The following is a 13,384-nucleotide window of genomic DNA, read 5'->3' on the forward strand; positions in this document are numbered from 1 at the left end:
ATGTGTGCAGTGTATTAGCAGTTACCTTATAAGAGCAGAATAAATAAGGTGGTTATGTAATATGAACAATGAATGAACAACATGTACAAAAATGTGCAATTTAGCAGTAACGTTATAATAGTAGGAAGAATAATATAGATATATGCAGTGTGTGATAAGAAAAACAGAGTAAATATGGATATTCAGTGAGACAGATATGTACAGTATGTACAGCTATGTGCATGGGGGGGGGGGTAAACACTGACCTCATCATAAGCAAGTAAACAATAAAAATATATAATAAAAATATATATAGATTCTGTGGTTAGGACGTCAGTTCTGCAGGCGCAGGACGCCATATGTGTTCTGAGATGAATACAGTTAAGGGTTAATAAACTGATGGATAGTTTGTAATTGTTATGTGTAATAGACAAGGCATGTCTTCAAGGCAGACATGTTGACATGTCATAGTAGGAAAAGCCAGTCCCTCCAGAAAAACGTGATTATGCAATCTCATAATTCAATGCATAATCAGCCAAAGTCTGCATATTTATGTGGGGGGGCCACATTTTTTCAAATATGCCGCACTATCGCTGCATAAATTGCCGATTTCCGCGCAAAATATGCGGGGCTTGCATGATTTCATAATCCCCGCATTTTCGGTGCAAAAAAGTCACACATGTCTTAGCAGAAAGTTGAAAAATGTTGCATTTACTTCACACAAGAGCAGCCGTTTTCCCCTGTTGCCATGGGAACGTTATGAAGTGACGTAATTACGCGACGTGAACATCATCGAAAAGCTGCAAACCCCGCGATGAAGCCACGATGGAACCGCAGTTTTTGTAAGTTCCCGCAATTTCATTGCATAAAATTGCATAAATATCCCGCATATTCCATCGCATTTTTTAAGAAAACGTGCCGCATAATCAAGGATTTTTGCCCAAAACAATCACAAAAAAACTCATTTTTCTGGAAGGACTGAAAAGCACAGGTGTGTTCAACAACATTAATGAGGGCTGCATTCCACTTAGGAGAGGCCCTGGTATTGTGCATGCTGACTCACTGAAATAGCTTACACTCTGTGTGTGTGTGTGTGTGTGTGTGTGTGTGTGTGTGTGTGTGTGTGTGTGTGTGTGTGTGTGTGTGTGTACGTGTGTGTATGTGTGTACGTGTGTGTGTCTGTGTGTGTGTGTACGTGTGTGTGTCTGTGTACGTGTGTCTGTGTACGTGTGTGTGTGTCTGTGTGGGTGTATGCGTGTGTGTGTGTCTCTATGTGTGTGTGTGTGTGTGTGTGTGTGTGTCTGTGTGTGTGTGCGTCTGTGTGTGTGTGTATGTGTGTACGTGTGTGTGTCTGTGTGTGTGTGTGTACGTGTGTGTGTCTGTGTACGTGTGTCTGTGTACGTGTGTGTGTGTCTGTGTGGGTGTATGCGTGTGTGTGTGTCTCTATGTGTGTGTGTGTGTGTGTGTGTGTGTGTGTGTCTGTGTGTGTGTGCGTCTGTGTGTGTGTGTGTGTGTGTGTGTGTGTGTGTCTGTGTGTGTGTGTGTGTACGTGTGTGTGTGTGTGTGTGTGTACGTCTGTGTGTACATGTCTGTGTGTGTGTGTCTGTGTGTGTGTCTGTGTGTGTGTGTGTGTGTGTGTGTGTGTGTGTGTGTGTGTGTGTCAGAGGTTGGTGTGCTTCACTGTACCTTCGATCACGGACTGTGTGACTGGATGTCCGACAGAGAAGGAGATCTACACTGGGAAACAGCTCACAGACCCACAGGTAACCTAAACTCATAAACAAGTCACGGTGCTTTTGTTGGAGCCATTATGCAACTTTGTTTTTTATTTTGTTTATACACCACGTTGGTGACAGTAAAGCAGATGCAGTTTTATGTTTGTTATGTTTGATAACTGCGTGGTGTATGGCCTCCGGAAAATTATAAAGGTGATTAACAGCCAGATATACACAGGCGTGTGGCTAGGGGGAAAGCATACGGCTTTTTACCATGTCAGCGTGGCGTGACAATATATCGTTGGATTTGTGCAACTTTTTGTTTTTCTGGGTCAAAATGTTTCTTTTTCTTTCTTAAGATTATTTTTTGGGACATTTTAGGACTTTATTTACATAGGACAGCTGAAGACATGAAAGGGGAGCGAGAGGGGGAACGACGTGCAGCAAAGGGCCGCAGGGCGAAGTCGAACCCACGGCCGCTGCGTCGAGGAGTAAACCTCTATATATGAAGCGCCCGCTCTACCAGCTGAGCTAACCTGGCCACTGTTTTTCGACATTTTTGTCACTTTTTTCCAACGTTTTGTCCTGCACCTTTTGACGTTTTTGTGTGTTTTTTTCCTGACATTTTTCTCACTTTTTTCAACGTTCTTTTATAAAAAAAAGCATTTACTTCAAATGCTATGAAATTGAATAAAACTTGTGAAGAGCGTTGTATGGAACCAGCCACGTTATTTGTTTTGAAAATTTGGTTAAAAGAAACCCAAATTTCTGATATAGAAACTTTTATAGATTTTTATATAGATTTTATATAGAAACCGAGGACAACAGGAGAGCTAAAAGGAGATGAATGAAACAAAACGAGAGATGAAATGGACTGTATTACCGGTGCTACGGTGAGCAGGCCGTCTTGGGTCACAGCACTGAAAGATATTCAATGTATGGACATTAATTTATTGGCAGTCCTTAACACGCGTCTAAGCACAAGTTCTTCCTTTGTCCCACCTCATTGGCCCATTGTAGGAGTTGTTAAAAGACTACAGCTTTGTAGTTCTGTGTGGTCTTTCTGGTGCATCTGTATTTGTTCATGTAAGTAGTCCTTGGGTATTGTAGGAGCCACATATTGGATGTTGTTTATGGTCTCATTTATGTTGTTTGTTGATTATTGTGTTGTGCACTGATATGGCAGGTGGTGGGCGTTTTCATCGCGGTTTGAGCGGAAGTGATAATCTATTTGTTTGCTTCACCTGGGCACCTGGGTTTTTTGGGCATTGACAGAGAGGGGGTGAGCCTGGGAGCGAACACTTTCTGTTGACCGCATCATGCATCACGCTGCATTAACGCAATTATTCTACTCACCAGGTAACAATTACATTTGGTAACTGCAGTGCTAAGTGTATTTTACGTGTGTAAGAAGAAGAATAAAAATCATTGCAATACAATCTCGAGCGCGTCACAGTGTGTATCTCTCAGTGTTTAGCCCCTCGCGGCAGCATAATTTTGGACTGCTTACAGCCGCAATAGGTATCAAGAAAGGCGCCCATGAATAAAATGTGTTATTAATAATATTAATATTAAAAGGGCTGCACATTGCACACACACACGCACACACACAGACACAGGAACACACACATACACACACAGCTGTCCACACACACACACACACACACAAACACACACACACACAGCTGTCCACACACACAGAGACACACAAACACACACACACACACACACAAACACAGCTGTCCACACTAACATGCACACACACAAAATCACAGTATAGCATGTCGAAAAAAAAGTCCTAGTATAGTATGTCGAAAAAAGTGGAAAAAAAGTCATAGTATAGTATGTTGAAAAAAAGTCATAGTATAGTATGTCAAAAAAAGTGGAAAAAAAATCATAGTATAGTATGTCGAAAATAGTCATAGTATAGTATGTCGAAAAAATTGGAAAAAAGTCCTAGTATAGTATGTTGAAAAAAGTGGAAAAATAGTCATAGTATAGCATGTCGAAAAAAAAGTCATAGTATAGTATGTCGAAAAAAAAGTCATAGTATATTATGTCGAAAAAAGTCATGGTATAATATGTCAAAAACAGTGGAAAATAGTCATAGTATAGTATGTCGAAAAAAGTCATAGTATAGTATGTCGAAAAAAGTGGAAAAAAAATCATAGTATAGTATGTCGAAAAAAGTCATAGTATAGTATGTCGAAAAAAGTGGAAAATAGTCATAGTATAGTATGTCGAAAATAGTCATAGTATAGTATGTCGAAAAAATTGGAAAAATAGTCATAGTATAGTATGTCGAAAATAGTCATAGTATAGTATGTCGAAAAAATTGGAAAAAAGTCCTAGTATAGTATGTTGAAAAAAGTGGAAAAATAGTCATAGTATAGCATGTCGAAAAAAAAGTCATAGTATAGTATGTCGAAAAAAGTGGAAAATAGTCATAGTATAGTATGTCGAAAAAAAAGTCATAGTATATTATGTCGAAAAAAGTCATGGTATAATATGTCAAAAACAGTGGAAAATAGTCATAGTATAGTATGTCGAAAAAAGTCATAGTATAGTATGCCGAAAAAAGTGGAAAATAGTCATAGTATAGTATGTCGAAAAAAGTGGAAAAATAGTCATAGTATAGTATGTCGAAAAAAGTGGAAAAATAGTCATAGTATAGTATGTTGAAAATAGTCGTAGTATAGTATGTCGAAAAAAGTGGAAAAAAGTCATAGTATAGTATGTCGAAAAAAAGTCATAGTATAGTATGTCGAAAAAAAGTCATAGTATAGTGTGTCGAAAATAGTCATAGTATAGTATGTCGAAAAAAAGTCATAGTATAGTATGTCAAAAAAAGTGGAAAAAAAATCATAGTATAGTATGTCGAAAATAGTCATAGTATAGTATGTCGAAAAAATTGGAAAAAAGTCCTAGTATAGTATGTTGAAAAAAGTGGAAAAATAGTCATAGTATAGCATGTCGAAAAAAAAGTCATAGTATAGTATGTCGAAAAAAAAGTCATAGTATATTATGTCGAAAAAAGTCATGGTATAATATGTCAAAAACAGTGGAAAATAGTCATAGTATAGTATGTCGAAAAAAGTGGAAAAAAAATCATAGTATAGTATGTCGAAAAAAGTCATAGTATAGTATGTTGAAAAAAGTGGAAAAAAAATCATAGTATAGTATGTCGAAAAAAGTCATAGTATAGTATGTCGAAAAAAGTGGAAAATAGTCATAGTATAGTATGTCGAAAAAATTGGAAAAATAGTCATAGTATAGTATGTTGAAAAAATTGGAAAAATAGTCATAGTATAGTATGTCGAAAATAGTCATAGTATAGTATGTCGAAAAAATTGGAAAAAAGTCCTAGTATAGTATGTTGAAAAAAGTGGAAAATAGTCATAGTATAGTATGTCGAAAAAATTGGAAAAATAGTCATAGTATAGTATGTTGAAAAAATTGGAAAAATAGTCATAGTATAGTATGTCGAAAATAGTCATAGTATAGTATGTCGAAAAAATTGGAAAAAAGTCCTAGTATAGTATGTTGAAAAAAGTGGAAAAATAGTCATAGTATAGCATGTCGAAAAAAAAGTCATAGTATAGTATGTCGAAAAAAGTGGAAAATAGTCATAGTATAGTATGTCGAAAAAAAAGTCATAGTATATTATGTCGAAAAAAGTCATGGTATAATATGTCAAAAACAGTGGAAAATAGTCATAGTATAGTATGTCGAAAAAAGTCATAGTATAGTATGCCGAAAAAAAGTGGAAAATAGTCATAGTATAGTATGTCGAAAAAATAGTCATAGTATAGTATGTCGAAAAAAGTGGAAAAATAGTCATAGTATAGTATGTCGAAAAAAGTGGAAAAATAGTCATAGTATAGTATGTTGAAAAAAGTGGAAAAATAGTCATAGTATAGTATGTCGAAAATAGTCGTAGTATAGTATGTCGAAAAAAAGTGGAAAAGAGTCCTAGTATAGTATGTCGAAAAAAGTCATAGTATAGTATGTCGAAAAAAAGTCATAGTATAGTATGTTGAAAAAAAAGTCATAGTATAGTATGTCGAAAAAAGTGGAAAAAAAGTCATAGTATAGTATGTCGAAAAAAGTGGAAAATAGTCATAGTATAGTATGTTGAAAAAAAAGTCATAGTATAGTATGTCGAAAAAAAAGTCATAGTATAGTATGTTGAAAAAAAAGTCATAGTATAGTATGTCGAAAAAAAAGTCATAGTATAGTATGTCGAAAAAAGTGGAAAAAAGTCATAGTATAATATGTTGAAAAAAAGTGGAAAATAGTCATAGTATAGTATGTCGAAAAAATTGGAAAAATAGTCATAGTATAGTATGTCGAAAATAGTCATAGTATAGTATGTCGAAAAAATTGGAAAAAAGTCCTAGTATAGTATGTTGAAAAAAGTGGAAAAATAGTCATATTATAGCATGTCGAAAAAAAAGTCATAGTATATTATGTCGAAAAATAGTCATAGTATAGTATGTCGAAAAAAGTGGAAAAATAGTCATAGTATAGTATGTTGAAAAAAGTGGAAAAATAGTCATAGTATAGTATGTCGAAAATAGTCGTAGTATAGTATGTCGACAAAAGTGGAAAAAAGTCATAGTATAGTATGTCGAAAAAAAGTCGTAGTATAGTATGTCGAAAAAAGTGGAAAATAGTCATAGTATAGTATGTCGAAAAAAGTGGAAAAATAGTCATAGTATAGTATGTTGAAAAAAGTGGAAAAATAGTCATAGTATAGTATGTCGAAAATAGTCGTAGTATAGTATGTCGACAAAAGTGGAAAAAAGTCATAGTATAGTATGTCGAAAAAAAGTCGTAGTATAGTATGCCGAAAAAAGTGGAAAATAGTCATAGTATAGTATGTCGAAAATAGTCATAGTATAGTATGTTGAAAAAAGTGGAAAAAAAGTCATTGTATAGTATGTCGAAAAAAAGTGGAAAATAGTCATAGTATAGTATGTCAAAAAAAGTGGAAAAAAGTCATAGTATAGTATGTCGAAAAAAAGTCATAGTATAGTATGTCGAAAAAAGTCATAGTATAGTATGTTGAAAAAAGTGGAAAAATAGTCATAGTATAGTATGTCGAAAATAGTCATAGTATGGTATGTCGAAAAAATTGGAAAAAAGTCCTAGTATAGTATGTCGAAAAAAGTCATAGTATGGTATGTCGAAAAAATTGGAAAAAAGTCATAGTATAGTATGTCGAAAAAAGTCATAGTATAGTATGTCGAAAAAAGTCATAGTATAGTATGTCGAAAAAAAAGTCATAGTATAGTATGTTGAAAAAAGTGGAAAAATAGTCATAGTATAGTATGTCGAAAATAGTCATAGTATAGTATGTCGAAAAAATTGGAAAAATAGTCATAGTATAGTATGTCGAAAATAGTCATAGTATAGTATGTCGAAAAAATTGGAAAAAAGTCCTAGTATAGTATGTTGAAAAAAGTGGAAAAATAGTCATAGTATAGCATGTCGAAAAAAAAGTCATAGTATATTATGTCGAAAAATAGTCATAGTATAGTATGTCGAAAAAAGTGGAAAACTAGTCATAGTATAGTATGTTGAAAAAAGTGGAAAAATAGTCATAGTATAGTATGTCGAAAATAGTCGTAGTATAGTATGTCGAAAAAAGTGGAAAAAAGTCATAGTATAGTATGTCGAAAAAAAGTCATAGTATAGTATGTCGAAAAAAGTCATAGTATAGTATGCCGAAAAAAGTGGAAAATAGTCATAGTATAGTATGTCGAAAATAGTCATAGTATAGTATGTTGAAAAAAGTGGAAAAAAAGTCATAGTATAGTATGTCGAAAAAAAGTGGAAAATAGTCATAGTATAGTATGTCAAAAAAAGTGGAAAAATAGTCATAGTATAGTATGTTGAAAAAAGTGGAAAAATAGTCATAGTATAGTATGTCGAAAATAGTCATAGTATGGTATGTCGAAAAAATTGGAAAAAAGTCCTAGTATAGTATGTCGAAAAAAAGTGGAAAAGAGTCCTAGTATAGTATGTCGAAAAAAGTCATAGTATGGTATGTCGAAAAAATTGGAAAAAAGTCCTAGTATAGTATGTCGAAAAAAGTCCTAGTATAGTATGTCGAAAAAAAGTCCTAGTATAGTATGTCGAAAAAAAGTCATAGTATATTATGTCGAAAAAAAAGTCATAGTATAGTATGTCGAAAAAAGTGGAAAAAAAGTCATAGTATAGTATGTCGAAAAAAGTCATAGTATAGTATGCCGAAAAAAGTGTAAAATAGTCATAGTATAGTATGTCGAAAAAAGTCATAGTATAGTATGTCGAAAAAAGTCATAGTATAGTATGTCGAAAAAAAAGTCATAGTATAGTATGTTGAAAAAAAAGTCATAGTATAGTATGTCGATAAAAGTGGAAAAAAAGTCATAGTATAGTATGTTGAAAAAAAGTCATAGTATAGTATGTCGAAAAAAGTCATAGTATAGTATGCCGAAAAAAGTGGAAAATAGTCATAGTATAGTATGTCGAAAATAGTCATAGTATAGTATGTTGAAAAAAGTGGAAAAAAAGTCATAGTATAGTATGTTGAAAAAAAGTGGAAAATAGTCATAGTATAGTATGTCAAAAAAAGTGGAAAAATAGTCATAGTATAGTATGTTGAAAAAAGTGGAAAAATAGTCATAGTATAGTATGTCGAAAATAGTCATAGTATGGTATGTCGAAAAAATTGGAAAAAAGTCCTAGTATAGTATGTCGAAAAAAAGTGGAAAAGAGTCCTAGTATAGTATGTCGAAAAAAGTCATAGTATGGTATGTCGAAAAAATTGGAAAAAAGTCCTAGTATAGTATGTCGAAAAAAGTCCTAGTATAGTATGTCGAAAAAAAGTCATAGTATAGTATGTCGAAAAAAAAGTCATAGTATAGTATGTCGAAAAAAGTGGAAAAAAAGTCATAGTATAGTATGTCGAAAAAAGTCATAGTATAGTATGCCGAAAAAAGTGTAAAATAGTCATAGTATAGTATGTCGAAAAAAGTCATAGTATAGTATGTCGAAAAAAGTCATAGTATAGTATGTCGAAAAAAAAGTCATAGTATAGTATGTTGAAAAAAAAGTCATAGTATATTATGTCGAAAAAAGTCATGGTATAGTATGTCAAAAACAGTGGAAAATAGTCATAGTATAGTATGTTGAAAAAAGTGGAAAAATAGTCAAAGTATAGTATGTCGAAAAAAAAGTCATAGTGTAGTATGTCAAAAAAAAGTCATAGTATAGTATGTCGAAAAAAGTGGAAAAATAGTCATAGTATAGTATGTCGAAAATTGGAAAAAAGTCATAGTATAGTATGTCGAAAAAAGTGGAAAAAAAGTCATAGTATAGTATGTTGAAAAAAGTGGAAAAATAGTCATAGTATAGTATGTTGAAAAAAGTGGAAAAATAGTCATAGTATAGTATGTCGAAAATAGTCGTAGTATAGTATGTCGAATAGTTAGAGAAATTTTGATTGACATACTTTCTCTCTTGTTATTATTAAACTGTTTGCATGGAGCCATTGCGTGTCCTTGTCTGAGCACGGTGTGTTCCTGAGGGCATACATGACCTCTCAGACCAGATAGGGGAGACGTCATTGACTCTGACAAGATAACAACTGACGACATCTACTGTGTATCATGATTTATTACATTTATTATAAAAAGCAGCTGTAGAGAGCGTTATGTTAGGTCATTGTCTGTACTATTCTGTAGTGCAGAGACTGCCTCCTTGTTGGGTTCTCAAGTAAAATTAACTTTAATTTATCTTCAATGGTCTCTGTCTATCATTTAATAAATTAAATTATTCTAACACGAATTAAGTGGAATAATAGTCATAGTATAGTGTATTTTGAGGATGTCTTCTTGTTATATTCCTTTATTGATTTCCTCAGCACCCATTGGCCCATATTTCCGTTGTGAGTTCTGTATGCCTTATTCTAAATAAATATCCTTTCAAAATACCAATTACATCTGGTTTATGTTTATGTCCTGATACCCCTAGAACCACGGGACCTAACAATAGTATGGCGAAAAAAGTGGAATAAAAGTCATAGTATGGTATGTTGAAAAAATTGGAAAATTGTCATAGTATAGTATGTCGAAAAATGTTCATAGTATGTCGAAAAAAGTGGAATAAGTCATAGTAAAGTGAAAGTATGTTGAAAAAAAGTCACAGTATATGTCGAATAAATCACGCTGGAGGCATTGTGTTCGTACAAAATTGGCAGACTTTTATTTTCGTGAAACAAAGAACACATGAAAACATTGCTCAAAACACTTCAAAATCAGCAATCCAATGCTGAAATAAAGAACGAAAAGAAAACTAACTTCCCAGCTCCCAATAATCTCCTCCAGCACCGAAAACGGGCTGTTATATTGAGAAGTTTTAAATATTCCTGTGTCTCATTAAACCTTCAAGTCAAGTAGATTAATAGAGTCATCATAGGATACAAAGCACAAAACAATCATATTTAATAAAAGAAAATCTACTACATTTCATATGAAAACATTTCATGGCTGTCTGGCTGAAGTGGAGGGAGCGACGTCAGAGAGCTTGGAGGCTGTAACTGTAGGACCAGCGAAGATCGTCTGTTTATTCCCGGGGAATATTTCGGGAACGACCATCACACACAGGCTCACCTGCAGAAAAATAGAGAGAAAAGGTCCACAACACAGAGCAGATTAGTGTATGTACACAAATACAGACTATGACTATTTTTTGGCATACTATACTGTGACTTTTTTCGACATACTATACTATGACTATTTTTGTGATATTTTTCGGCATACTATACTATGACTTTTTTGTACTTTTTTTTCGGCATACTATACTATAACTTTTTTGTACTTTTTTTCGCATACTATACTATGACGTTTTCGACATACTATACTATGACTTTTTTAGATTTTTTTCAACATACTATACTATGACTTTTTTGTGATTTTTTTCGACTTACTACACTATGACTTTTTTTCGACATACTATACTATGACTTTTTTTCGACATACTATACTATAATTTTTTTGTACTTTTTTTCGCATAATATACTATAACTGCTTTGTGATTTTTTTTCAGCATACTATACTATGACTTTTTTTGTGATTTTTTTCGGCATACTATACTATGACTTTTTTTTGACATACTATACTGTGACTTTGACTATAACGGCATACTATACTATGACTTTCTTTCGGCATGCTATACTATAACTTTTTGTGATTTTTTTGTTTTTGACATACTATACTATAACTTTTTTGTGATTTTTTGTTTTTGACATACTATACTATGACTTTTTTTGACATACTATACTATGATTTTTTTTGTGATTTTTTTTCGACGTACTATAGTATGACTTTTTTGTACTTTTTTTTCGCATACTATACTATGACTATTTTTGTGATATTTTTCGGCATACTACACTATGACTTTTTTGTGATTTTTTTGACAAACTATACTATAACTTTTTTGTGATTTTTTTCGACATACTACACTATAACTATTTTTGTGATATTTTTCGGCATACTATACTATGACTATTTTTGTGATATTTTTCGACAAACTATACTATGACTATTTTTCGGCATACTATACTATGACCTTTTTGTGATTTTTTTCAGCATACTATACTATGACTTTTTTGTGATTGTTTTTTCGGCATACTATACTATGACTATTTTTGTGATATTTTTCGGCATACTATACTATGACTATTTTTCAACATACTATACTATGACCTTTTTGTGTTTTTTTTCAGCATACTATACTATGACTTTTTTTCGACATACTATACTATAACTTTTTTGTACTTTTTTTCGCATACTATACTATGACTTTTTTTGATTTTTTTCAACATACTATACTATGACTTTTTTTCGACATACTATACTATAATTTTTTTGTACTTTTTTTCGCATAATATACTATAACTGTTTTGTGATTTTTTTTCAGCATACTATACTATGACTTTTTTTCGACATACTATACTGTGACTTTGACTATAACGGCATACTATACTATGACTTTTTTTCGGCATGCTATACTATGACTTTTTTTGTGATTTTTTTCGCCATACTATACTATAACTTTTTGTGATTTTTTTGTTTTTGACATACTATACTATAACTTTTTTGTGATTTTTTGTTTTTGACATACTATACTATGACTTTTTTTGACATAGTATACTATGATTTTTTTTTCGTGATATTTTTCGGCATACTACACTATGACTTTTTTGTGATTTTTTTGACAAACTATACTATAACTTTTTTGTGATTTTTTTCGACATACTACACTATAACTATTTTTGTGATATTTTTCGGCATACTATACTATGACTTTTTTGTGATATTTTTCGGCATACTATACTATGACTATTTTTCAACATACTATACTATGACCTTTTTGTGTTTTTTTTCAGCATACAATACTATGACAATTTTTCGGCATACTATACTATGACTTTTTTTCGACATACTATACTATAACTTTTTTGTACTTTTTTTCGCATACTATACTATGACTTTTTTTGATTTTTTTCAACATACTATACTATGACTTTTTTTCGACATACTATACTATAATTTTTTTGTACTTTTTTTCGCATAATATACTATAACTGTTTTGTGATTTTTTTTCAGCATACTATACTATGACTTTTTTTCGACATACTATACTGTGACTTTGACTATAACGGCATACTATACTATGACTTTTTTTCGGCATGCTATACTATGACTTTTTTTGTGATTTTTTTCGCCATACTATACTATAACTTTTTGTGATTTTTTTGTTTTTGACATACTATACTATAACTTTTTTGTGATTTTTTGTTTTTGACATACTATACTATGACTTTTTTTGACATAGTATACTATGATTTTTTTTTCGTGATATTTTTCGGCATACTACACTATGACTTTTTTGTGATTTTTTTGACAAACTATACTATAACTTTTTTGTGATTTTTTTCGACATACTACACTATAACTATTTTTGTGATATTTTTCGGCATACTATACTATGACTTTTTTGTGACTTTTTCGACAAACTATACTATGACTTTTTTGTGATTTTTTTCAACATACTATACTATGACTATTTTTGTGATATTTTTCGGCATACTATACTATGACTTTTTTTCGGCATACTACACTATAACGTTTTTGTACTTTTTTTTCGGCATACTATACTATGACTTTTTTGTGATTTTTTTCAAAATACTATATTATGACCTTTTTGTGATTTTTTTCAGCATACTATACTATGACTATTTTTGTGATATTTTTCGGCATACTATACTATGACTTTTTTTCGGCATACTATATTATAACGTTTTTGTACTTTTTTTTCGGCATACTATACTATAACGTTTTTGTACTCTTTTTTTCGGCATACTATACTATGACCTTTTTGTGATTTTTTTCAGCATACAATACTATAACAATTTTTCGGCATACTATACTATGACCTTTTTGTGATTTTTTTCAGCATACTATACTATGACTTTTTTGTGATTTTTTTTTTCGGCATACTATACTATGACTATTTTTGTGATATTTTTCGGCATACTATACTATGACTATTTTTCAACATACTATACTATGACCTTTTTGTGATTTTTTTCAGCATACAATGCTATGACAATTTTTCGGCATACTATACTATGACTT

The 13,384-nt window shown here is 31.7% G+C and overlaps 2 protein-coding genes and 2 long non-coding RNA genes across 4 annotated transcripts in view; 2 read left to right on the forward strand and 2 right to left on the reverse strand.

Moving 5' to 3' along the window:
• LOC116060888 (muscle M-line assembly protein unc-89-like) overlaps nucleotides 1–13,384 on the forward strand; it is a 295,447-nt gene that overhangs the window by 261,422 nt on the left and 20,641 nt on the right. The gene's annotated exons all lie outside the window — the stretch shown is intronic.
• LOC118493576 overlaps nucleotides 1–13,384 on the reverse strand; it is a 328,097-nt gene that overhangs the window by 245,760 nt on the left and 68,953 nt on the right. The gene's annotated exons all lie outside the window — the stretch shown is intronic.
• Nucleotides 1–13,384, reverse strand: part of LOC118493574 — a 208,194-nt gene that overhangs the window by 174,963 nt on the left and 19,847 nt on the right. The window lies entirely within an intron of this gene.
• The window catches only part of LOC116067082 (nephronectin-like), a 28,896-nt gene that overhangs the window by 9,439 nt on the left and 6,073 nt on the right, over nucleotides 1–13,384 (forward strand). The window contains exon 10 of the mRNA XM_031323402.2: nucleotides 1,644–1,742. Coding sequence (XP_031179262.2) covers nucleotides 1,644–1,742 — 99 coding nt within the window. The remainder of the gene's footprint in view (nucleotides 1–1,643; nucleotides 1,743–13,384) is intronic.

This window comes from Sander lucioperca, chromosome 17 (assembly GCF_008315115.2).
Source record: "Sander lucioperca isolate FBNREF2018 chromosome 17, SLUC_FBN_1.2, whole genome shotgun sequence".
Taxonomy (NCBI): domain Eukaryota; kingdom Metazoa; phylum Chordata; class Actinopteri; order Perciformes; family Percidae; genus Sander; species Sander lucioperca.